Source organism: Passer domesticus, chromosome Z (assembly GCF_036417665.1).
Source record: "Passer domesticus isolate bPasDom1 chromosome Z, bPasDom1.hap1, whole genome shotgun sequence".
Taxonomy (NCBI): domain Eukaryota; kingdom Metazoa; phylum Chordata; class Aves; order Passeriformes; family Passeridae; genus Passer; species Passer domesticus.
The window spans coordinates 33,111,639-33,138,856 of NC_087512.1; the positions used below are offsets into that span (position 1 = coordinate 33,111,639).

Consider the following 27,218-nt stretch of genomic DNA (forward strand, 5'->3'; position numbering starts at 1 on the left):
ATAGCAAAGACCTGTTCTACTGCACTGCAGAAAGAGCATGTAAGAATAAAAATGCATTGTTTCACAGACCTGAAAGAAGACTCATGGATCAAACATCTCAGACTGAGACCACACAGCCACATTCAGCAGTACAATATCTTATCCAGGAAGAAATTCCATTCAAAATACAAAATGATCAAAAAGTACTGGTTAGATTCTTTGAACTAACCTCTCTTCTTCTCAATCTTCTTAACTTCTGCTTTCTTGCCTTCTTCTTTATTCTGCCTATCAAAAATGTTGAAATGTTTTTTACAATGTTGTAAAGCCTACTTTTTTCCCCCCAGTTTTTGGTTAAGATGCAATATTTTGACATATTATCTCTACTAAAACATTAGCATGCAAAAAGCACAAAGAAGCAAACCCTTTTTTTTTCAAGGATGCAAAATTTAACAAAAATTAATTAGCTAAGATACTGCTGATAAGTCCTCCGTACTCAGAGCTATATTTTTCTAGAAGCTGCAAATTAAAGGATTTTAATAAACAAATCATCTCCAAACTGTATTTTGGCTTTTGTTGCACAGCAGCATAACATATTAACTGGTAAAATGGCTTTATACGGAACTAACTTATCGAGAAAATTAAAATATTTTAATTATCATGACAAAAGGAATATAATTATTTACCATTACCACAGGGAATTTATGGAGAGATCAATTAACCATAATCAATTCCTATATGACTATTTTCTCAAATAATGAATTGTAACAGTATACATATCTTACAATTGGCCATAAATGTATCAGTAATAATTTAAAAGTTCTTGAAGGAAGTAGTAATACAGAAAAAAAATTATTACAAGTGCAGTGAAACCTCCTTGATCTTTCCCCAGCTATATCACTGAAAATAAAGCTGAGACTCAAGAAAAATAACAAAAAAGTCTCCATTCCAGTTTATAGGGTGAAGACAGGCAGAAATCTTTGAAACAAGCTTTTGAGCTCTTTATGCACAGAAGATCATGAACTTCTGTTTAACAATCCCTCAGTTCTGACAGGGATTTAAAAACCTACTTTTAGAATTTTCATATTTCAGCATATCATAACTAGTTTTCTTCCTGTCATATGCATACATAAAACATGTAGGCATGCATCTCTTCCATGTTTCTTTCATAAAGAACACAAAACTTGTCTACTTCAACTGGCAGCACAATTTCAACAGTACAGATAAAATTTGTATATGTACAGAATGGTGTACAAAGCACCGCAACCAAATACATACTGATGAAGTAGCACCAGAAAATGGAAACTACACTGATAAACAAAACAAAACACTTATCAGCCTATACTAGTTTCACTTTTCATCAATATTAAGTTTTGTGGTATTAGTCATCAACTGTAATTAAATTAATTATGCATTCACTACTTCTTTATCTCACTGAAACAAAACTACCCTCCAAGGCATAAAATATGACAGCTATTTAATAGCAGAAATTTGCTTGTTATAACTAAATCAATATATGACAGTTTGATTCCCAAAATCAAATCAGTATGTGTTAAAGAGTGATATATTAAAAGATGCTAAGCTAATGTAGTATCCCCAAAACTGGAAATGCTTAGGTTTGCCACAAGTAGGTAGAATATTTATGTTACGTCTCCAGAAGAATGACAGAAAAAAGAGGAAAAATAGCTGGAGCATGAGAAAAGAAATACCCAAACTACATTTTTATTAGTGAATGTGAAAAAGATAGGGATTTTTTGTTACAGGTAAAGGGGACCTTAATTTCCTTCCTTTCCTCCAAATTTTTACCTTGTTCTTTCCCTTTCTTCTGCCCTCCACCAATGGTGGGGATGAGAACATCAAGCTCTTGTAGTGGAGCTTCTTCACTCATTTGCAGAATAGTGAATGAGTCAGATTTCTTCCTATTGTCCTACTCTCCAAGTTCCTGAAGTATCTTCTCTCTATTCTTAAGTTTGATTTCAGTAATCTTCTAAATGCAGTTTGTTCTTGGTATCAGTCAACTGGCTTTGCAATACTAGAGTAATTACTTTTTCCTTGTTCTGTTTGACAGCATGTGCTCCAACTGTCAGACAGAGAAGGAAATGCTTTCCGGATAACCTATACATTCCAGAACCTCATCAAAAATCTATAACCATGGATTAACAGGACCTACTAGTTTCTACCAATTTAATAAAAAAAATTTAAGAAAAATATATGGCTCTCCTGAACAGTTTTTCACACTAACCCCTTTCACATGAATATTCATAAGTTAGTTCTAAATAGAACACACCAGCTGTCCCCTGCTAGGGATTCTATGTCAGCGAAAGACTGACATCACTTTATTTCTATGTTCCATTCTTCCTATTCTCCCGCAACAGCATGTGTCACCCTCCCCTCAAAAAGAAGTCAAGATAGAAAACCAAAAAGGGCAGGGAGAGATAACAGTAGAACACAGTGAAAAACAGTTTGGAAGTTTTTCAGAAGTTCCACCTCCTGCTAGGTTCAAAATATTCCTACGACTTGCAGGCATCACATGTGAAAACAGACTCACGATTCAGATTCTGTCTGTTCCTCTTGCTTACGCTTTCTTTCTGTTACTTCTCTCTCATGTTGGCTTCTTACAGTGTTTCTTCTGTGAGCTGCTGGAAAGCTTCTTCCCCCTTTTTTCTTCTGTTTTCATATGGCATTTTATGATTGGAAAGAAATGTAACATTATTAAGTTATTGTTTCTGTAAGCAGATGAAACTAAGTACTTTTGAAATAACTCTGCTCCATGGAGTAACCTGACAAACACCAGCTTTCCCTGAAGCTAAACACAATTTCACTAGTCCTTTCTCCTTTTTTTTCTTTTCAAAACTAAGCACCAGAGGGCAATGCTAAGGGAAATACTAACCACTAGAAAAATGAAGGCATTACAACTTGTTGGCTAGAGACAGTTTTGTACTTTTTGAAAATGGGATTTCAAGCCACATGTTCTCCAGATGCACCCAAGGAAAACAACATCTGTCTTCCAGGGAACATAGATCAAAAAAACCCCATAAGCCTCTTGACATTTAAATTCTTTGTTAAAAATACATCTTAGAAAAGATGCTTTTCCTAGAAAATATGCAAAGTTCCTGATAGAATTATTTGAGAAAAACACAGTTCTGAAACTTTTATTCCATATATCTACACCAGCCATGCCAGACTTCTACTGTCATTGAGAAAGATCTCCAGTGATATTACTTTCCTCTATAATAAATCTATCAGGAAAGAAAAATTATACCTTGTCCCCTTCTTGTTCTTCTCCTTCATCTTCAGAATCAGAAGCTGATGCAGAACCCACTTTTGCAACATTCTTCCTTTTTGGTTCAGCTTCTTTCTTTCCTTCCTTTTTATCAAATTCCTTCTTTGATTTCTCCTCTTCCTTCTGACTTTCCTCATCTTTTTTCCCTTGCTTTTTGGGCTTTTCTTCTGCTCCTTTTTTCTTTGCCTTCTCCTCCTCATTAACACTAAAACAAAAAGAGTATTTAGGCATCACATCTATTATCTATAGTGACTTCAAAGAACAACATTCTAACTCAGGAAGCTGGGTCTTTTTAACCACAGAATAGTAAAACGATGAAGTTAATTCACTTAAAGACTCTTCAAAAATACTCTCTCTAAAAATTAAAACCCACTACCTTAGGGGAAAAAAAAACTCCCAGGAAATTAATATCAGTATGGAGGGCCTAATGAAGGTAACATTAATAGAAGTACATAGATACTAACCCAAGAAGTTATTTCTCAGTGGACTCCCCACACACAGATGGGTCTGTAGGACCCAAAGTGCATACACTGTAAACTAGGTTTATAAAGTATACTTATTTAAGTTGTTCCTATTCCAAAACCGTGTATCTGCCAGTTTATAGAAAACTAAACCTATGTTCAACTTTTCCTTGAGTTAATAGAAGCACTAGACCTGACATAAGAATTGAAGACAGCAAAACGAAAATTCAGATAACTAACAGTGTTGCAATTTCATCAGAAGAGATTTCTGAAAAAAAAATGTACAAAAAGAAAACCACTATTTTATTTTTGTATGATGTTGTATTTTTTCTTAATAAACATCCTTCCTGTTCACTCAGCATACAATCATATAACGAATTTTGTACAGACTGGACAAGTTAGGAAGATTAAGATCTTCTCTCTTGCGTTTCAGAAATGTCCTTCCTTGAATGACACTGTATTATAAAAACATCTACACAAATAGTAACTTATACTGAACACTAACAGGGCAAAAAACCTGTCAGGAGTAATAATTTACAAGTCTTAACATAAGAAGCAAACACAGTTGACAACAAAGAAGCTTTATATTAAGAAAAAACTCACAAGTCACCCTCTGAAAGACATGATGGTTTCACCAACTTGGGTCTCCCTCTTGGTTTTGGAACTTTTACTTCAGAAGCTAGTAGTTATACAGAAATAACAGGTTAGTCCACAGCCACCACCTGTTCCTTGTCTTTGTCTCAAGACACTTACTCAACAGACATAAGCCATGCTTAAATCAAAATATACACCCTAACTTTGTTACTGTACAGAATTCAAGTTAATTAAGTAACAAACTTAATAAAGATCTCTTAGTAAGTTAAAGCGTTGGCAAATTTTTTAGCTGACTGGTGAATTAAAAAAAACTTTGATGGTTTCTAGCCACAGGCTCTGGCTACTAATTCTTGTGCTTTTTGCAATCTATGCAGTTGTAAATGTGAAACATTTGTTTCACATGCTGCATAGCTACATAATAAGATGAATCTTAAATTAGATAATGAGAAACCTGATATTAGAGACTGAAAATCAGTCACTTATGTCTACATTTATAGTTTGTTGTCCACTACCTTTACCCATATCTTGGGGTTTCCATCATTTTCAGGCTAACAAATCACTGTCAAGAAGTTCTACCACCACACTACCAGTGCAGATCAAATCTCCACACTTCCTCAGATTCCCCATATTGATAGGAATAAGATAAACAGCCTGCCTTCTTGGCACTTATCTACCTCAAGTGCTTGTCCTGTACCACAGTGGCTATGTTGTCAGGAAACCTAATATTCAGTGCTTAAACTGTTGTTGGTCTTAGCACAGAGCACTTCTAAGCATCCTATCAACAACAGGAAATGCTGCATAGTATATTTTCCAAAAAGGCTTTTCACATAGGAGGCAAAAGCATATCTTACAGACGCTTTCCTGCTCTTACTGACAGTAGTCAAAACCAGCAAAAAATTGTAAAGAAAAAACCACAAATCCTAAAAATGCATATTTAGTACATGTAATGAAATGGCAGAGGGGGATGAATTAATACTTAATTTCCTCATAGCTTCCATGGAAAAAATACTTAAAGTCTATTTAATTGTGGTTCCACTGTTTTATATTGTCAGCAGATACAGAGGACTATAAAGTATTTGTTTCCCTGATTAGGTGCTCATACAATGTACTTAACTGCTGCAAGAACTGTCTTCCAAAGCAGTAATTAGTGATCAAGAATATCTGCAAGCTTATCATTAAGGTGACAACAGATCATGGCTAATTTGAAACAAATCATTCCCAAAAAATCAGTTATATTTTCTTTTTATTTGCCTATAAATCACTACATACTATCTTAAACACCTTTTTGAACAAGTCTCTTCAGCTCTTATTTCATTTTTCTTGTCCTCTGAACTCTACCTACAGGCTCCTTGTCCCCACAGTTCTCACCTTTATGTTTTATGGATCTTCTAACTCTATTATAATATTTTATAGACCTTTAAAGAATACAAACCTTTACTCAGGAAACTTGCCAGAAAGCTCCCATCATATATCTACACTTAAGCAATATTCTGCGCAGAAGACTGACCTATTCTAAAAGGTAATACTTACAAACCAGTCTTTTAATTTAGAAGACTAAACATTAACACTAACACAATTTAAATCCATTTATATCTGAACTCAATGTGACATGTTTTCTCACTACAATCTATTAGTAAAATCTGCCTTAAGCATTCAAAAATACTCTGTAGTACTTGAGAGGAAGTAGGTAACTCCCTGACTAGTTCTACTAAAATATTTCTGTGGTGAAAAAAATTAAATGATTCTCCTGAAGTTACCTGCTGGTCTTCCTCTTTTGGGGCTTACTTTTGGAGACACTGGCCCAGTAGTTGCTGCTGCCCCTGCTGCTGCTTCCTCAGCTTCAGCTTGTTTTTCAGACTAATTTAAAGAATGAATTTCACAGGTGAAAAAACACATGGCATCAATATCTCAATTCCTTTCTCAAACAAAGGCCTCTAAACTTCTGGAAATATGTTATTGCTTGTATACACAAAGAAGTATCTGAACTTAGTGACAGGTTATACTTAAGTATTACAAATTCTGTCCTCTCCAATCCCAAATGGAGAAAACAGTCAAGAGCTTAGTGTCCAGGACAAAGAATGATTAGAGTATAGCTACAGCATGACAAATATACCACGGCCACAAGTACTTCATACTCATCCTCCATTGCTGCTGTCAGCTGTAACTTTGGAAGGTAAGTTTCAAACACAAAATTAAGATCTGCCCTACTTAATTCTAGTTTTCAGTTGGGTCAGTGTCCTGATCTGGCTGGCTGTGTGACCACAAGAACGTTAAGGCTAGCGTATGCTGACCAAGCAGCTGGAACTTGGTCTTTTCCAAAGTATTCTCCCAGGTTGTAGAGACCACAAAAATCAGAATTTGTGAAAAAGGTATTTGTATTTCAGGTGTTAGTTCAATGTGATGAAGATGTTAAAAGAAATTTTTCAGAGCTTCACTGCAGGCTATTTTATTAGCAGTTTAGCAACAGCTTAGGTCTTATTTTTTCTTATTTGTAATGAACTGTTTGGGAAAGATAGGGACTCCATATTCCACATCAAGTTAAAAAAATAACAAATATTTGTAAAATGCTCTGGGAAAACTTTTGTTCCTGCAAATCTTTCAGACACTTGAAAGGGGGAATAGAGTGTCAAACAGTTAAATTTACACATAATCTGTCATTAAAAGAAATAGCATCCAGTATTATCACATAAAAAAATTCCAGTAAAGTGAAGTAATTAAACATATTGTTACCTTTCTTTTTCTTCCTCTTCTAGCAACTTTAGGAATAGAAGCATCATTTGTTTTCACCACATCCTGTGAAGATGAACAATGTTCTTAAGAATCTTAGTAAAAATAAGACATATTTAATTTATTCTACTTTTATACACAACTGAAGCCTCTGGCACACAATTTAGACAAGAATCTCATAATGTGCATGAAGTGACTGCATGCTTTTAAATTATTAAAATATAAAATTATTAGACATTAGGAAGAAATTCTTTACTGTGAGGGTGGTGAGGCACTGGAACAAGCTGCCTACAGAGGCTGTGTCTGCCCTTTCCTTGGCAGTGTTCAAGGCACAGCTGGTTGGGGCTTTGAGAAACCCAGTTTAGGAAAAGGTATACCTGTCAGTGAGAAGGGGGTTGGAACTAGGTAATTTTTAAGGTCTGTTCCAGCCCAAACCATACTATGACTCTGTGATTATCTGATACCTAGGACTTATTCCTGAGAGATAAAAAAATAAATTAAGTACTAAATAATATTCTATTCTAAATAAAGAAGCTATGTAATGATGTTTTAGTCTGTCTAGACTCTTTACCGAGTCTTTAAAAGAGGTACATTTGCAATATAGTAAGTGTAAGTGGTAAGTGATGAAATACACAGTGTTCCAACTGCTTTAATTGAACTTAAAGACAAATCAGACTAGAAGTTTCTTCTCTGATGAAAACTTCTATTTCTGGGATCTTCAATGAGAGGTATAATTGTATCTGAACACACAGAAAGTTTTACATTAATTAAACAGCTCCTGAAACTGTCACAGTAGTAATAATTTTAGTTTCTTAATACTCAGTAATAGATCTACAGCAATAAACATAATATTACGATGTTCTCTGTGATGCAGAAAAAAGCTCTCACATACTTCTTTACTGGTTTTGTCAGAAGGTAGATCATCTTCCTTTGAAGTATCCATGTCTTTTTCTTCTGCTTCAGCTTCTGTAGGCAAGTTATTATCCCCTTTAGGGGATAACTGCAAAACAAGTCAACAGAGGATAAAAAATGCATTACAAAGTATTTTTATAGTGGAAAGAGAACATGCTAATTGCCATCAAGCTGCTTTTCCCTTAAAGCAGTTTAAATCTGTAGGTACACGCATTTCTTAGGTGCCCACTGAAAGTCTAATTGTACTGGACTACTTCCTCTTATGAGAAAGGGTCAAGGGAGCTGGGCTTGCTCAGCCTCAAAAAGAGATGACTGAGAGGGGACCTCATCAATGTGTAGAAGTGTCTGGAGAGAGGGTGCCAAGAGGATGGATCCAGGCTCTGCTTGGCAGTGCCAAGCAACAGCATAAAAGGCGATGGGCACAAACTGATGTACAGAAGTTCCACCTCAACATGAGGAAGAACTTCTTTACTGTGCAATGACCAAGCACCAAAAGATTGCTCAGAGAGGTTGTAGAGACTTAATCTCTGGAGATATTCAAGAACAATCTGGACACAATCCTGTCCAATGTCCTCTGGGATGATTGCTCAAGCAGAAATGTGAGCTAGACTAGGTTCCTTCCAGCCTGACCCATTCCGTGATAATAATCCTTCAGCCAGTTAAGGATACGTGTTGTGGCTGTGCTTCCTCACAGATTCTTGTGCACCTGTTCACTGACAGAGCATGGGAAACTGAAAAGTCCTTGGTTTAGGGTAAACACTACTTGGCAAAAGCTGAAACATCAGTGTGTTATCAACATTTTTCTCATACTAAATCCTAAACACAGCACTGCACCAGCTACTAAGAAGAAAACAAACCCTATCATAGCTGCAACCAGGCCAAATTGTAAACAAACCACAAGTAAATTGTTTTATAATTTAATATGAGACTGTAATTTACACACTTTTTCTTGTTTTGTTGCAGGTTTTTTTAAACATTTAAAATACTAGTTTGGGTTTTGGGAAAGCAGTTAGAACTTGAAAAATAAAGCGTTTGTAATTATTTGCTTGAAAATAATGAACATTTCCTTGCAGCCTATGTATCTGCATGTCTTTTAGATTATCAGTTCTCTCAATTGGAATACTATTGGCTTGTCCCACTTTTAAGAACCTTTTTTAAAATTACATTTTTAAGTAGCTAGCTTTTAAAATTTCAACATTAAATGAAGCAACTGTTATACAGTATTTCTAATTAAAGACACGTAACATCACTGAATCTTTTACAGAGCACAATTTCAAGATGGAAGAACTATTGTTATATAAAACCAAAGGAAACCATAGTACAAGGACTGATTAATAGAATGTTATAGCTACATTACTATACAAAATGTACAAAAAAAAAAGGAAATTTGCTCTGTATTTTGCCTTAAGATGAATAATTAGGCCAATCTATACAACAGGACCCAGTCAGGATCTTTCACGCCACCTTTATGTTTAAATGGTTCTGTGTCTTCCTGTTTCTCTTACATTGTGCCAGCACTGAACAGCCTAGAAGCACTTTTGATGAGAAACATGAAATTTAAGTCATCCCCACTAGCACATGCTGCTTGAGGCATAAATTCAGAGTGAAACAAACTGATTAATCAATCAGCCCAGTTTAAAAGTTTCCCCCTCACAGTAGCAAATGCTAAGAACAAATGTTTTATAGGCAGTATGCATAGGCAAGAGCAGCACTGGTTTGCTAACATTGTCAGGAAATCATGTGTTTCAAAGCACTAAGTTATAGCAAATAGAACCCAAATCACCCTCACATTCCACACTTGCAAGTACTAAAAAAAGGAACTCTAGGCAGTAAGAAGTCAGGAACAATAATGCATCAATAAATTCTGTAGGCTCCAACTTACCAAAACCATTCTAAACATCACCTATCAGTACTACCAGTAGACTAATTTTTTTTTTCTCTCCAACCAAAGAACTTTTTTACTCTTGAATAACCAAGCTATTACAGCTACTGGACACTAATCCTACTTGCCATGTATCTGACACATTGCAAATTCTGCAGTTGCAATTGTAAATCACTATTGAAGAGCAGTCTGCAACACCTACATAAAAACTACATTAAAACTTGGCAAATAATCAAAATGGAAACAAAGGTCAAGAATAAAGGCAAGTCTATTCAAAATAGTCTGACATTTAATTTAAGGGCACTGCTCATCATGTCAAGTAGTAATTTCCAGAAATGAGTTACAAATAAATGAGATACCATAAATGTCAATCCCACCTGCATGACAATTTTTGTCATTTTAGAATTCTATTCTTAAAACCACAGAAAAGAATTGACAGCACACAGTATCTCTCCCATGCCATATGAGAAATATCCCCATATGAACAAAACATTCAAGAATGGAGAAAAGTTCAAAGCAGCATACTACCAAATCATTTAATGTACAGTAAGCAAGGAAGTTTTCCTCTTACAGTATAAACTAGGTACTGCACAAGCAAATTGAAACAAAGATGTTTCAAGACTGAAATGAATTTCATTTTGGAAAGTTACTAAGTTATGCACACATTTACATAACAAAGAAGCTAAACTCTGTGTAAACTACTGCATACCGATTCCTGGCTTAAGAGCTGAACTGATACAGCTATGAGATTCTCTATATCCCAGAGTGGTTTATTAAGGGTATGGTCTAATTAAACCTGATTCTTACAAACCTTTTCTGGCAAACACACTTAAGTACCCTTTCACCCATGACTGACCCTAATGCTCTGTTCTACTTTTCAGTATAAATGATCACAACTGAAAGTGAGTTATACCCGTATATAATATGAACGTTTTCAGAAACAGAAGGGGAAAAGTTAACCGAATTCTTGATCATAATTATAATTTCCAACTTCTCCTGCTGAGGAAGTACGGTATGAATTCAGTTTGTATTATGATATAGAAATACAGGCTGGTAAAGAAATTAATTTTCAAAAAACATATAGAGCACTGTAAAAGGAAAACAGAAGAACAAAAGTATTACTGTAAGTATATCTGAAGAGAAGCAAACAGGCAAGTGACAACATTAAACAACTGTTAATTTAAATTATTTAAGTAAAGACATGGCAATATAGTTTTGACTTGAAAATATTCCAGGCAGAACAAAGCAGAAATTCAATCACTTACTTTTGGGACAGAACACTTTTTTCTTTTGGCTCCTGCTTTTTCTTCACTCCCTTCAGCAGCTTCCTGACTGCTTTCTTCAACAGTTTCATTGATAGGAGTGTTAATAGCTGGATGAGGCTTCAATTAAAAAAATATCAAAAATGAGATCTAAATCTCCTCGTCACCTGAGGGGTATTCTCCCACATACATTACTTAATAAAGCATCATGTCAAGGAACCCCTTACTAGATGGACAAGAATATGAAATACATCATATTTCATTAATTTCCACTGTTTTCAATTTAATCCACAACTCATTTATTACACTTTCAAACTCCAATGCTGTAACAACTTATTTTCACATTACTATACTGCAGTGTGAGTATTTTCTTATGCATAATATAACATATCTTAGAGATAAAAAATTTTAAAAAATGGTTTTGGTCAAATATAACTTTTGATGCTACTATAATGAAGTGCATTTTTTTAATATGCCATAAATCCTTAGTGACTGAACTACTTGTTCCTGAAAATGTAAGCAGAAAAAAGATTACAGTAAGATAATTAATGAATTAACATTTAAAACCATAGTTACAGAGGAGATAATGCCTAAACTACACTTTTTTCTTCCATTACTTCCATTGTGTATGGCTTTCTCCTTCTTATATACTAACTACAAATAAAGCTGGCAGAGCTCCCCCAACTTTTTTCCCCCCCACTGGGAAGTGGGTTTGGGTTTAAGCCCAATCTACATTTTCCTTTCTGCCCTTCAACTCCCTTACTAGCAGTTACAAGCAACATTTGCAAAGTATCAATACTGCTCTTAGAACATTCCAGTTCCAGCAACAAAACAGAAAATACAGTTCTCACAAGGCCTCACTACGATAAAAAATGCAGTGGAGAACTGCTAGCAAGCAACCCATCTTGCCACTGCTTGGGTCCATCAGAGTGAATAGTGGAATTTACAAAGCAGAAGCAGATTGCAGCTTCTCGAGCCTAAGCTGCCGACAGTGCGAACCCCAACAGCCAGGTGGCAGAGCACCCTGGAGCTGAAGATGTGGTGCAGCAAGGGGCCATGGCCATCCATGGCAGGGCCACTGCCAGGGTCGAGGTGTACCCCAGGAACGTGATGAACCTCGATGCACATGTCCTCTGCACATGTGTCCTCGTTTAAGGCAAAATTCCCCCTCCTGTGCTCTCAGAAACTGTCTTAAAGGTGCAAAACTTATTTCTGGGCTAAACAGATGAATGGGGATAAAATTCAGCATCACAAAGTCACCCCAGGACAACGTGCCATTGTCATGGCCTCCTGCTACTGCAGTGAAACTGCTGAGCCAGTGCCACAAAGCAGTGCTCAGCCAAGACAAAAATGAATGGGCAGCAGGTCCCAACAGAGTGAAGAAGGATCTTCACAGGATGCCACAGATTCCTGGTGGTGACTACCTTTCTCAGTAACAGTAACTGAATTACTGTTTTGATCACCATCATTTGACCTGTTTTGTCACTTAATCTCGCTCCCAGTATATTTGAATTTCCCCACTTCCATGTTACGGTGCTGGATGGCTTAGGGCTCACAACCATACTGGGATATATGCTCAGCAAAAAGACAAAAAAGGGAAAAAATTCCAAGTGAATGCCTCTATACTAAGAGCTGACAAGTCTCCCCCTTTAACATCATCTTGTATTCAGATTAAAAGCTCAACTTTGCCTAAAGCTTCATGCGATCACTCACTTCCCTCTGACCATACTTGCTGCATGCCCAAACACAAAATTTCCTACTCATCCTCAATTTTTAAGCTCTGACTCCTGAAATGTCTTCTCTGCTAACTGTGTTTTTCAAGTGTGAAACTTAGCTCTAAGAATCTTTAAAATCAAAGAGTTGTATGTAGATAAAACATAGAGATCAAGGAATATCCTAAGAGAGTCACAACCAAGAATACAGTTAAAGAAATGTGTCCATTCACCTATGTGCTGAATAGTGAAACATATTAGCAGGACATAATACATTATTCCTCTTGAAGATATTGTTGGGAAAACAGTGTATTTACTCACCAGCACCTACATTTACTTTACTCTCAGTTTTTATAAGCAGCTACTTGCCTTTGGTTTTAAGATGCCTCACTGACTACGCACATCCCTCATGCTTGTGGGCAGGTGCCAGCGACAGAGATGGAACCAAGTCCATCACTACCCTGAGCTGACCACAACTGGCTGGCAATTGTGGCAACTTCAACATCCCACCTCACCTGGGAACAGATGGTGCCTTAACCCAAACGGCAATGGGAGAAAGGGGAGAGGAGATAGAAGGATGGTCATGCACAGAACAAGATGCCTGCACAGGGCACGTGGGGTTCTGAGGCAAAAGAGATGCCAAGGGTCAAGGAGGGACACTGAAAGAAGAGACACATGAGCCACTGCCCAAGCTAAGCTCCAGCCCAGAGAAGTTACCTTATGCTGAGGAGTACATTTAGTGAAACTTGTTCTTGTCATTGCAGACTGAGCTGCGAATGGCAGGAGCTGGAGGCAAGAGATCTTGAACTTTGCATACAAAGGGCACAGTAGCCAGCAAAGTGAGTGGAAACTCAGAGACATCAGGAACCAAGGGCTAAACTGGAAGACCCAACAGTTTCCAAGCTTAGCCTGTGAGGGTATAAATGTCCAGGGCTTCCTTTGTTCAGGGTCCCTCCCAGGAAGCACTCAGCTCAAGCTGTTATTCTGTGGTTGCTTAACAATTAAATTATTTTACAGACCCAACTGTCTGAGACTGCTAGACGAAACTCAGGGCCCAGCCAAAAAGGAAACCTTGTCTGCCTTTGTGAGTGTGGTGTGTGCAGGGAGCCAGCAGGGCATCTAATGGGATCACTGGAGCTGTCTGCTGCAATGGGTGTCAGCCCCAGCTCAGGTGGTGGTGAGTGTGACTGCCATAATGGCTCCTGGATGGTAAGACATGGAAGCTCCCTTAACATCAAGCACTGATAGAGACGAGACAGAAGGTACAGGTTGGGGTAGGGCTGCAGGCCATGGAGGAGCCCACATTGCACCTGCTGAGTAAGAAACAAGGAACAGCAAAAACAAAGTAACCACTTCACATCTGACTGTCTCCTATATCACCACTGTCTTACCCAGGGGACACAGTGAAATTTCCAGAGAGGACACTGGGGACCAACAAAGCTACAGTAGAGGTGGCTAAAGGGAAGCATGTTTCTCCTATTCCTTTTTTTTTTTTTTTTTTGTCCCTGTTACCAGAGCAAGTAACAAAAAGTGTATGTCAACTGTCAACTGACTAAGCTACATCAAGTTGAATGTTTTATTGCTATACCATACCCTTTTTTGGCAAAGATGGTAGAACCTCAGAAGCTGATTTTGGGCACTCTGCTACCCTTAATACAAATTCCAGCTTCCCCAGTAGTCCTAGGTCCAGATGAGATAGAGGTAATTATTTTCTTCATAGCTGGTACAGTGCTGTGTTTTAAATTTAGTATGAGAATTACATTCAAAACTCACAGATTTTTTAGTTGTTGCTAACAAGGAAAACACTACTTAGTAAAAATTAAATGACTGTTATCAACAAGATTCTCATACTAAATGCAAAACATAGCACTGAACCAGCAACTAAGAAGAAAACTAACTGGAATCCAAGGGAAATGGGGACATTACGTACTTAAACATCCATTCTTCCTTTACTAAACTAACCATAAGTCCTACTCCTCAAAAATCCCTTAGTTATTAAATAAAGCCTTTTGCAGATGTACGCTAAGCACCAGCAAGGACCACCCACAAGTAAAACAAAAGCTGGCTAAAGGGCTTGATTTGCTTCAAGTAAAACTTGCTTTTAATAATGTCTACAACAGAGTAGAAGGACAAGACTATCAAAAGGAATCCTTTTTACAGTTGAACGACAAATTCAGAAGCAAATTTGCATGAATCTATTGCTTAACTTCATTCTTTCTGTAATTCAAACTGATCTAACCTTCCTGGTCAAGCAGGGAAACCCACAGCTGGCTGACCAGGACCATGTAACTGATTTCTGCAGTGAAACAAAATATTAGACAAAAAATTTACTGTTGATTATTTATACCCAGATTAATGTAGGTAGAATAACTAGTATAGCTTACAACTGCCTCAGGTATCTACAGAGCATGTCTTTCCAAGTGCCACAGTAAGGACAGTTAAAAGGTTTATCAATTTGTATCTTACAGTAGCAGAAAGAATATGTCTCTTATTACTACAGTCCTCCCTACTGATGTAGGGATTAGCAACACTCTATATCCCAAAGAAGAAAGTCAACAGCTGGAATACATGACATTCTGACAATACTTCAGAAACTCCTTAAATCTTTATCCATGTTCTCCTTCAAACTAGAAACACAGTAACATGGGTATCTTATGAAGCTGGAATTAATTGGTGCTGAAATGGCAACCTGGCATGTTGTCCAAAACCAGCAAATAAAAACAGAAGACAGCAATTCTTTTTATTATTATTGCAGCATTGCTTAGAAGGCCCAATGGAGCTAAGGTCAGTATACATTCAGTGTACATAGCAAAAAACCTAAAAGCTTACAGAATGTCCAGAGCAAGCAAAGATAAAATGAGCATGAGAATTTGTCTTCATATTAAATTTGGGTCCTTTTATGGGTAGCATTGCATAGCTCTGGTTTAAGTTTGGAAGTCTTACAAATGGGCAAGAAACGAGGAACTACTGATGGACAGAAATTGAATTAAGTCATGTGACAAGGGCTAAAAGGCAAACATCATATTGCTTCCAACTGCTGTAATCAAAATACTGCACACTAGGAGAGCATGTATTGGAATCTTACAAGGATGCTTGTGGACATAGGTACTTGGTTTTAGAACACACAGGGCAGAGTGACTGAGACTCCAAAACACCCACCACTTTTCAAGCAGTTACACAACTACAAAGGTATTTCAGGAATATATACAGTTGTATGTATATATCTCCAGTTAAAGACCCCCCATCTCTTCTTATGTTATCAATAATAAACACCAAAACCAAAAAGCATTTAGAATATATTAAATTTTGTTTAACCTGCAGTTAAACAGCAGCAATAAGTCATTACACTGCGTCAGGAAAACACTTACTGCATTTCCTGTCCTCCCCCACCCAAAGCAACCAAGATTTGTAGAGTCTGTATAGCTTACCTGCTGATGAGAGAATTTCACTTTGGGATTATTGTCAATTTCCCACAATCCTTCATTAAAGCCCTTTCTTTTGTTTGGTTTGCCATATTTATCTTTATTTTCTGAATACGGGAATATGTCCTTTGGCCCCAAAAATGCCCTTAAGGAAAGAAAAAACAAAATTTACATTTTAACTGGTTAGTCTTTTCAAAGAAGTAAGAACCAAGTGTTATTAAAGTCATTAGTACTATAACAACTATTCTACTAGAGTCCTTAGTTTTCTAAACTTTGGGCGACAACACCCCAAGGTCTCCATTACTACCACCACAAATACAGACTTCCCTCCTTACTGAGGGAATGGAATACTGAGAACCAATATTATGGTTTATGCTGAAGAGCATCAAAGACTATTTCATTTCTGCTCTTCCTTCATGGTCTTTTGAAGTTAGGATTTCACTGTACCCATCTACCAACTGCTAACAGAAAAATGTACTCTTTGGTAGTACATTGGCAGTTTCAATCCATGCCTAGATATTGTGTTGTTGCAATTATATTACATCCAACTATTTGACAGCTGCAGACACTTTCTAAACTACCAGCTCATAGTACATTTAAACTGATACTTCAAAGATCCACGCCACGACTTCCTTCATTGTCCTTAAAAAAAAAAGCAGCTACTTCAGATTTACATCCCAATAAAAGGAGGAGAAAAAAAAAGAAGAAATACAGAATCTCATTGAAAGCTTAAGCATTTTCTACTACAGCTGTAAGCACTCATTTATGTGCACAAAGTATTAAGTAAGCTATTGTCAGCTAAGACTGCAAATCACCCACCTCTTGGCAAAAGATAGTTAGAGAGGATTCGGCCAGTGTGGGAAACATACACCTGCTTATTTACCCAGACCAAAAAGATGGGGAGGCAGACAGAGCAACTGGGAGACAAAAATAGGAAAAAACTTGCCTCTCTTCTTCCCTATTCTCTAAAAGTAAGCATTTTTCCAGTCTCTAAGCCTTTGTCCACATTGTCAGGCATTGAAAAACACCTGAGAACAGCTACTGTGAAAAGGTTATGAGCTAATAGGCTGCTGCAGTTTAGTCCTCATGTACCAATTAAGAAAAAGGAACAAGAAAAATTGAATGAAGAGATTACCCTAACACAGTAAGTCCAGAAACTAGAGTTCAGTGTGACATGTTTGTCTGTGACCAAACAAAATTTGTACTGATATGATCTACTGCCACAACATATCCATACAAAGTGTTTATTAAAATAGTATTAATTTTATTACTCTCCCTAGATAGAAACACATTCAGTTGGGTTTTTTAACAAAACTTAAAACAAAAATGCAAAGCACGGGTTAAGACTTACAGTAATTTCATAAACTCAATGAATATTATTTCTACAAGTCAAGTAAGAATTATTTCCAAACCTGTCTTACTTTCCTTTTGCCCCATGGTTCCTTTTTCTTGCTGTAACCATCCAAGCAGCCTGAAATCCTGTTATCCTTTATACAGGACATTTTAGCATGACAAACTGATTATGTGAGTTTTCAGAGCTGCCACTACTCACAGTATGATAGACTCTATGTACACAGCCTACTAAAATGCTGAAGATAGAGTATCTAACTTTGCACAATGTATAAGTCTTAACTGTGAGAAACAGCACAGAACAAGTTTACCAAATTTAATTAACTCCCATGAAAAAAGTACAAAAAATTGTTAACTCTGCATAATTCCTGATGGATCACTGAAGTCACTATTTACAGCTAAAAACCTAAACAAAATTACACGCCGTGGAATATCAGTTTCCTTTGTCATCTGATCAGTTCCTTCCTACTTTAATTTATAGGTATGTGCCGTAAGGAGTGAGACTAAGAACTTTAAAAGTTTCACCTATTATTACTCTACAGATCTTAAGATAAGCAACATGCTTAACAAACACTAGGAGACAGCTGGGTCATGGAACACCACACATTGCAACGTGTGTGAAACAGAGGCAAAACGTTTCTCTGGTAATCTATGGATTTCTGAAATGTAGTAACCTGAAACCTAGAGCCTAAAGAAAACAGATCACAGCAAAACTTTATTTAGTAGCTACACCAGAGTGAGGAACAAACATTTCAAATTACTCACACAAACTAGAAAAAAAGCCCCCAATTACCAAACCTTTCAAAACCAAACACCTCTTAAGAGCCCTAAGCTAAATCTGAAGTTGGACATAAAACTTCTCAAAACTTGCACAGGTGTTTTTAAATCTTTAAATGAGGAGTTATTTCTGCCTTTCTTACATTCAACCTGCATTCCCAAACTTATTTACAACTGCACAAAGCCCCAGAATCCAGAATGACACACACTTTGACAACAACAGAACCAAAGAAGTATTGTGTTGCAGTTGCCAAAGAAAAAATTTGGTTGTGTGAAAAATTTAAGAAAAAAAAAAAGGTAACCTAACACATTTTAAATGATAATTAAAACAATGCACAAGACAAACCCTGCAACCTTGAATTGAATTCCAGGAACTCTACCCACAAAATTACACACACAGAAAAACTCCAATCAAACTAAAAAAATATTGTCATTTAAAGATTTATTGAAAGATGAGATTAGCTAAAAAAAACAAAAACATAATCTAAGTATATAGGTATCTTTTTCATCACAGAAATATCGCTGTTTAAGAAAAATAATAGCAAATAATGCCAACAGCAGAGGATGCTTACTCTTTAATTCAACAGGACAATGTATCATCTCAGCAAGATACTTACTTGCTAAAGATGGATACAGAGTACCAGATAAAAGCAATTTAAATACATTTAATAAGATTAAAAAAAGCAAGATCCTTCCACAAAATGAGAGAAATGGACAAATTTTGCACACAACTTCAATCTGCCGTTTTTAAAAGAAAAACAGAAGAATTAAAAGCACAGCAATATAGGTTTAAATTGCTTGGGCTTCTTTTAGCAACTCAAATAAAAAATTGAGCACTGAACCTGATGGTGCCTTAAATCTACAGAAACCCAACCAGTCATGCTAAAAAGCAACACCATAATTTTCAAAAACAGGTAACTACATAAACCTCAGACTATTTTCTATTAAATTCAGCAGTGGAAGACATACAGTCTCACAAAGCAAATACTGTATCACCACAAAACACAGATCAGTATCTTGCAGGTTGATAGACAGGTATGAAGCTAACTGTAGTTCTTCAACTCTCTCCAGATCTCATAAACATAAGACCACCCACAACCCAAAACCTCATTAGAAAAAAAATAAAAACAACTCCAGTACAAAATTATCTGTCCATCTCTCAAATTTTGCCTATTTCACTTTCTTTGAGAAGACAGTTTGAGAATTTTGACGATATACAGGACTGTAATTCAATTAATTACAGATAAAAAGAAAAACCAATCAGCCACATCACTGTGGGTACAATTTTTTTCTTCTGATGAGCAAAGAATACACGTTATGGCTATGGTCTACCATTCACTTGAAGAGCGTAAGTAAACGTTACAGAATCATGTCTTGACAAAACACATAAATTTAGGAAGACATGCTAATAAATACAATAGATTGAAATACACTACATTCAGGGAAGGTAACTTTTTGTCACAGCATTTTAAAATGGAAAAAATACAACCCTGAAATATAAAGGACTTACGTCTCATGGGTGCCAAAAAAGAAAATAGGCATTTTATTCATAGGCGGTTTTACTGCTCCATCAGGAACTTCATCCACCTAGGAAAAACACAGCTTATTTATAACTCAAATCAAGTAAGAGTCAAGAAAAGTTTAGGGGGAAATATGTAAAAATTAAGCATTAAAATGGGAATTAAAAAAGCTGCAGAAAAGTAAAGCAGGAACTTGGATATCTTTTTAACAGTATGTAAAAAAATATAGCAGAATCAAAACCAGTATTAACAACAACAGAAAATTACATTTCTTTCATTTTATAGTGATACTTTTCACATGACCATTCCTCTTAAAAGGAGAGATTACAATGTGTTACAGGTAAAAGGCACAATTCAATTTCTCCCACATACTGCCCACCCTTAAGGAAAAGCAACAGGAAGACTTCCCACCCTTATGCAGACCTGGTAATTTGTGGAAGCCCAAATGTGAAGTAGTACCAAAAGGGTAATAAACTTTAAAAGAACCCCAGTTCCTAAGTCAGCATAAATACCTTTTTACCTCCATTCCCACATCCAACAAATGACCTACAGCAGTCCCAGAATGCCTTTACCACTGGAGCATGGAGAACACAAAAAAGGACTGGACAAGTTACCACATACACTTAGCCTATTTAACAGAAACAGGCAGAGTAGACATAGCCCACTTAGGAGTAATCTTGCCATAAATTCGTGTTTTCCTTTTGCCAAGAGCAGTTATTTGGGGACACCATTACTGAACAGCTCCAGGGGCCTCCACATGCTCCAGCGTCAGGCTACCATACAGCAATCTTCATTCTGTAAAGCCGCGTTACACAAATTAGGACAACTAATGACTACTTGAGAGGGCTACGTTTTACGGTGCGGATCTGCAATGTGACTGCAAAGCGGCTTCTCCCCCTGGGAGCGCAGCCGTGTCCTCCCTCACAGGAGGCGAAGCTGAAGGTGCTGCTCAGCACAGGTGTGTGCGCGCACCCCGCGGAGAACGAGGCACGGGGAGGAGGGGGAGCCTTACCCTGGCCGGCCAATGGGGGTAACCTTTCATCTTGGCGAAGATCAAGTCTCCGGGTTTGAAATCTCGGCTCATGTTTTCTCACCGACGTGACGCCCTGTTGCCGCCAGGAGAGCCGGGCTCAGAGAAGGAAAGGCTCTGCGACTCCAGCAACCACCGAGACACTGCCAGCCACACGAGGTGCCACTCGCTGCCGGGATAAACACACCGGGGCGGGAGAGAGCAGAGAAAGGCAACACAAGAAAGCACGTCAGCGAGGGCGGGCGGTCCCGGCTGGGGCGCGCTGCGCCGTGCCCGCCCTTCACCCCTGCAAAGAGACCCCCGGGCACTCCGCAGCGCCAGCGCCCGCCCGCGGGCAGGGCCAGGCCGCCGCGGCCGGGACGGACACCCGCCACCTTGTCCCGACCTCCCCCGTCCCCGACCGGCCGCTCGCCCCCTCACGCACGCGGGCACGATGGCGCGAGAGCGCTACAGGGGAGCAGGAACGGGGGGGGAGGGAGGGGGCGCGCGGAAAAGAAACTGCGCCCGCCCGCCCGCCCGCCCTCCTCTCCTCCATCCATCCCTTTTTCTCTCTCTCCCCCCTTCCTCCCCCCTTCCCTCTCTCACGCGCTCTCGCTTCCTCTCTCTCTCGCTCCCTCTCTCTCCCCCCAGCCCGCCCGCCGCTTCACCACCGGCGGCGCAGCTCGCCGCTACCAACCGCGCTGGCGTCCGGCCCGCCGCGGGAAACAGCCGCGCCGCCTCCTCCCGCCAGCGGGCCGCTACCACCCGGCACGCCGCACCGGGGCGGCGGGGGAGCTCAGGAGTGCCGGCGAGGACTCGGCGAGCGCCCCGCCGTAAGACAGACGGCTCGGCTCCCACCTCCACGCCTGGAGGAATGCGGGCAGCCACGAGAGGAAAGAGCCCGCCAGACCTGAGGCAGGGTTGGAGAAAGAAAGGGGAAAAGTCTCGTTCGCTCCCTCCCCCCACAGTCAGAAAAGTGGTTCGTTCCTCCTCCGGTGGGGGCGGAGCGGCCGCGACGCCGCTGGAAGGAGCGGAGGTGGACGAGGAAGAAAAGAGGCGGAGGAGGAGCTGCCTCCTGCTGTGGGACCGCCCTCGGCCGCGACGGCGGCGGGAGTGGAGCTGAGGATCGCCACGCACGCGGGGGAATGGGTCCTGCACAGCCACCGGCAGGCTGGCGTGGTTAATGAGCGCCAATCTCCTAATTAGAGAGGGCGAGTGCGACTGTCCCCTTTGTGTGTCTCACGCCCCACGAGCTCTGTTAGGAGCCGTTCCCTTGCCGGGCTTTTCATCCCTCCTTGCTGCCGGACCCAAAGCTGCCCGTGTTACCCGAGTACTCCCCAGCCGCTTGCTTGATGTCTTGATTTACCCCAGCATACAACAACTCGCGGCAGTTTTATTTTCTTAACTCTGTAACAGAGTCCTTACTTGCTACTTAGTCGCCAGTAACTCCTTGGTTTGGTGCAGATTTTTTTTAATTGGTTTTGTTTTCTAACTAGGATTCAGACTATGTTACTCCCCTTGTCCTCTCTATGTCTGTTCTCTCCTGGTTTGTTTATCAGTCCACACTGAGCTTCCTCCTCACCTAGCGTTTCATGGCCACTGTGCCCGCCTCTCCTGTTTCTGTCAGTTGATCTCCTTAGTGAGCACATCAGCCACGGCCAGCCTCCCCACAAATACCTTTCTTCAAAGTGAAAGTCTCAAAATCAGATATAAACCCACTACCTGCTTTCTCACAGCCTGCTTGTCCTATTGTGTCTAATTCTAGTTCTGCATCAAAAATTAGCCTGTCAACTCTCTCTGGCCCCACACAGCACCACCTGCAAGTTCATAGTATGGCACAAAAAATTTCTCCTTACACTGTTTCACAGGCGCAGACCTAGCCATTTTGTGCTTGAGTTTTCATCTTCGGTGTGTGGCCTGATACACAAGTTTTACAGGTCAGTTTTCTACCAGCTCCCCTCTGTGCTACTTGAACATCAAGGGAAGTCCTTGAGAGAAGAATTACCTTTCCCCTTTCAGTTTTGATACTGAAACTCGAGTCAGGCCCAAAACACCCGCTGCAGTTGCCACAGAGCAAGTTGTGATTTGTTCTAGGGTCTCTTCTCCTAAAATACAAAATGTTGTTTTATAAACTGTAACTGTAAAATTTCACACCAACTGTGTTAAACAAGAATGAAGTGCATTTTTCTGATGGCTTCAACAAGTCAGAACTGTTTGATTTTCTTGGAGGTGGCAAAGCTCATATCCCTGACATCAACTTTCTTATAAAAAATAGAAAATTGCCAATATATTAAGACAGATAAAAAACTTTATTCCTATGTAAAAATGAATGGCCACTTGGGGCAAAAGTCCCCATCCCTGGTGGTATTTAACAGACGTACAGACGCAGCACTTAGGGACATGGTTTAGTGGTGGCTGTGGCAGCGCTGGGCTAAAGGTAGGACCTGAAGATCTTAGATGTCTTTTCCAACTGAAATAATTCTATATATGGTTCTATATAAGATATGTATTTTTCAGTATGGGAGGAAAGAAAGGTGTTTGTTTGACCACATACATGCAGCAACAGCATTATGTCTAAATTTTTGTGAATCAATGTAAAAAACTGTGTGGGACATTTTGGGCAGATAAGCTAATATTATTACTGGTTCAGAATTTTCCGAGTTTTTATACTGCCAAAACCTATCACATCATTCAAATATGATGCTAAGTCTCTGCTCCCTTTCATATTCCCACATAATGTAAATTTTTTTATTAGCTGAGGCCATTTTTCATATTAAATTTTGACTACTCATCAGACAACAGCATAGAGGACATCCTCTTCACTCTGTATTTTTGATAAAAAAAAAAAACCCCAACCATGCTGCTATTAAAAGAACTGCAACATAACGAAATCTATTTTTGTGAACCTGGGCAAAGAACTTATTTCATTTGGCACTAGACATTTAGAATAATTACATGATGGAGAAGTAGAAGAGAAATCAAGTTAGAGACTAGAAATTAAGTTTTGAGTCTTTATGTCAATAGAGAGTGAAAATACTACAGAGTTTTTTCTTTTTATTAAATCTTCAAGTTGTACCTTGAAGGGTATACCACTGACATGTTACTGCTATTGTCCACTTTTCTAGGATTGGTGGGGTGGATTTTATTCACTCACTCGCTTATGCTCCTGTTGTTTGACATTATGTATGTTTACATCTAGGTCTTGAAATTCTCAGTTGAGATGTTTCAAAGAAACCTTTCCCTTTGTGCAGTGAGGAGACCAGAAGGGAATGACAACCTTGTCTCCCTCCTCCACCCTGCTGTCATTTCTGTCCCAGGGTCTCTCAAAACCAGTTACCTGCCTGTTTCTCTCGACAATTCGGGAGCAGAATGTGCTGCCCCGACTCCGAGCCCATGCCCACCTCACCCCGGCTCTCGGGGGCCGCTCATTCCCACATCCCAGCCGCACGCCGCGCTCCCGGAGCGCCGGGGACGCGCCCGGCCCAGGCCGCGCGGGGCTGCGCGCGCCGCCGGCCCGCCCGCGCGTGACGCTCCGCCGCGGCCGGAAGTGGCCGTTGGGGCGGCGCGCCGCGCCGGCCGCCTCCCTGCTGGCGGGACCTGGCAACGGCGCGGCGCTTCCCGGCGCTTCCCGGCGCTTGCCCCGGCTGCCCGGAGCGGCCCCGGCGTGCTGCTGCTGGAGCTCTGTTCTGAGCCTGTTCCCTCAGCCCTTCCTGCCAGGTAAAGCGCCAAAGCCGCCGTTACGGCGTGCGCTCAGCCCGCGCCGCTCCGGGGCCAGCGGTGCGAAGGGATGCTGCTGCTCTGGTTTTTAGCTAGCTTAAAGTTTTTCAGCCTGCGTTAGTGAAAAGCTAGTGGTTCGTTCAGCTGAAACTGGTGAGCTTTTAGAGTTGCAGCAGAGATACGGTAGTTCCGCCTGGCTTTGTGTGTTTCGGATTAGTACATCTTGGTTCGATTCACTTTGCTGGAGGGGACCTTAGAGATCCTCCGGCTCCATTCCTTTGCCGTGGGCAGGGGACATGTCCCACTAAACCAGGCTGCTCGGAGCCCCATCCTGCCTGGTCTTGGAACACTTCCAGGGATGAGCGTCCACGGCTTCACTGAGCAACCTGTTGCAGTGCTTGCACACCCTCACATTAAAAATTCTTCCCCACATCCACCCTAAATCAATGGCCTTCATAAAGCTAGTTAAGCATATTCAGAAGTTCATGAGGAGAATATGACACAAGTTTTGTAGGTAGCATCCATTGAATGTATTTTCTCCTCAAGCAAAAACTTCCTAACTATTTTGTTTCATTGTGGGACTCTGAGGAGGCACTCCATGCTCCTTGAATTTTTTTCCCCCTGATTGAAATAGCATGCTTTTGGAGTGTATCAATTTGTGTGCTAGTAAATAATGGATGTGTGTCTTAGCAGAGAGATGTTGTATATTCAAGATGATTAGCATTCCCAGAAAACAGTCATTAGATATTCCCTGTTTCTGTCCCCCAAAAAGTAATTAAAAGACAAAAGTAATTTCAGAAGGTTCCAAAACTTCAAGGTGGTATGGATGTTCAGATTTTGCTTATGTTTTGAGACAGTTTTTTTTTTTTTCTGCTGCATCTATGTAGTTGCACTACTTTTATTTTTTTTTCTTTCTACTCTTCAGATTTTGGTATAAAGTCAAATATATATTTTTGGCAATAAATATTAAGGAAAGGGTGGTATAAAAAACTAGTTTATTAGTGTTCAGAGCTATGTCTGAATGTGAAAATTTGGCACAATTGGTAGAGCTTTAGTTTCCTATACCAGGATACCTCATTTTCTTTTTTATTGAAGTGATTCATCTTTGTTGAGTACAATACTACAAGTACTTTGTCAAGATTTTCTTCTCTCACATAAAGTTTTCAGTGTGCAAGTCACCAATAATTTAATGGAACTCAACATGTGTCTAGAAATTATACTATAGGCTGTAATTTGAAGATGAGGTTTTCAACTATTTTCTCATTTGAGATGGAAAGAAAGCTATGCTGTTTTCTCTATGAGTGTGAGTGACTGTTGCATGGCAATTATTTTTTTTTGAGTCTTATGAACACATCCACTAAAGTGCATTCTGATGGGCAGGTGTTAAAAATCACAAAGGGTACATGTAACTGTTCTATATGAATATAGTGCTTTTCTGTAAAAACAAAACAAACAAAGAAAAAAGCTCAAACCAAAAAGAGTTGTTAGAAGTAAGTTTATTTTTGCTGTATTTTCTGTTAAAATTATAGATTGAAGCAGAAATGCATTTTTTTCATCTCCATATTTCTAGTGCAGCAACTGGAATGAGTAAAATCATTTATATTAAGTTTATATTAATGCATTACACCAACTGCTGCCATTGGACACCACAATATAAAATATACATTAAAGTATTAGAGAGCGTTGAAAGGAGAGCCACAAGGTTGGTGAAAACATTAGGAGGGATGGCTGAAGTGATTTGTTGTGTTCAGTCTGCAGGACACTGAGGGGAGATCTCATCGCAGTTACAACCTCCTCACAAGGGGAAGGGAGGGGACAGTCACTGCTCCTTAATCTCTGGTAACCAGTGACAGGACGGAGGGAATGGCCTGAAACTGAGTTGGGGGGGTTTAAGTTGGATATTCAGAGAAGGTACTTTACCCTTAGGTGAAGGTGGTTAGACCCTGGAAAAGACTCCCAGGGCAGTGGTCACAGCGCCAGCCTAACAGAGTTCAAAGCATTGGGACAGTGCTGTCAAGCACATGGTGTGACTTTTGGGGTGTCCTGTGCAGGGCCAGGAGCTGGGACTTGATAGTTCTAATGGATGCCTTCCAACTCAGCTTATTCTATGATTCTGTGGGCATGTGACTGCAAACCAGGGATAGTAAAAATGGAACTCAGGCAAGTTGCCTGTTTTGGACTTTAATATGGATGTCCATCTGCTATCAGGTTCAAATACAAACCCTTTTGTCTCATTAATATTGACTGTTGAATACAGTTTATATTTCATATTACCTTGCTTTAATTAATGAAAGGAGGTCTTGAATGAGTTTGTTGTGCAACTTGATGTAAGCAATGGATTTTTTTAAGGTCTGCATTATAAATATGTTGTCTATATTGATTTATTTTTTATTGTGACGCTAAATTCATTATTTTTTCCGAAGATGAGTGGAGTTACAGTTCAATTTAGAATTCCTTCTGTATAGTCCTAACTATTGCTGATTTATCTAATACAATAAAAATATGTTCAAATAGAAAATTCCAGGTTTGTAAAACACTTGGAAGACTTGCTGTGTTAAAGACTGTTGTCAGACAGCAAACTAGTATGTTCAGTCATGGTATATGTATTTATCTT

At 39.3% G+C, this 27,218-nt stretch overlaps 2 protein-coding genes across 14 annotated transcripts in view; one reads left to right on the top strand and one right to left on the bottom strand.

Annotated features, from left to right (window-relative positions):
- Positions 1 to 21,734, bottom strand: part of PSIP1 (PC4 and SRSF1 interacting protein 1) — a 32,647-nt gene extending 10,913 nt beyond the window's left edge. The window contains exons 1-12 of one of the 3 annotated variants that reach the window (XM_064405565.1): positions 21,585 to 21,734; positions 20,891 to 21,077; positions 19,869 to 19,945; positions 16,238 to 16,376; positions 11,101 to 11,217; positions 7,934 to 8,041; positions 7,045 to 7,107; positions 6,072 to 6,171; positions 4,324 to 4,399; positions 3,239 to 3,464; positions 2,525 to 2,643; positions 209 to 264 (exon numbers count right to left, since the gene is read on the bottom strand). In XM_064405565.1, coding sequence (XP_064261635.1) covers positions 209 to 264; positions 2,525 to 2,643; positions 3,239 to 3,464; positions 4,324 to 4,399; positions 6,072 to 6,171; positions 7,045 to 7,107; positions 7,934 to 8,041; positions 11,101 to 11,217; positions 16,238 to 16,376; positions 19,869 to 19,945; positions 20,891 to 20,962 — 1,153 coding nt within the window. In that variant the 5' untranslated portion in view covers positions 20,963 to 21,077; positions 21,585 to 21,734. The other 2 variants (XM_064405563.1, XM_064405564.1) reach the window with 2 other exon arrangements.
- Positions 21,735 to 24,462: 2,728 nt separating this feature from the next.
- CCDC171 (coiled-coil domain containing 171) overlaps positions 24,463 to 27,218 on the top strand; it is a 183,344-nt gene continuing 180,588 nt past the window's right edge. For 10 of the 11 annotated variants that reach the window (XR_010352356.1, XR_010352358.1, XM_064403322.1 and 7 more), the window contains exon 1: positions 24,463 to 24,604. The gene's annotated coding sequence lies outside the window, so the exon portion shown is untranslated. Of the gene's footprint in view, positions 24,605 to 24,649; positions 24,758 to 27,218 lie in introns of those variants that run through there. The other variant, XM_064403316.1, reaches the window with a different exon arrangement.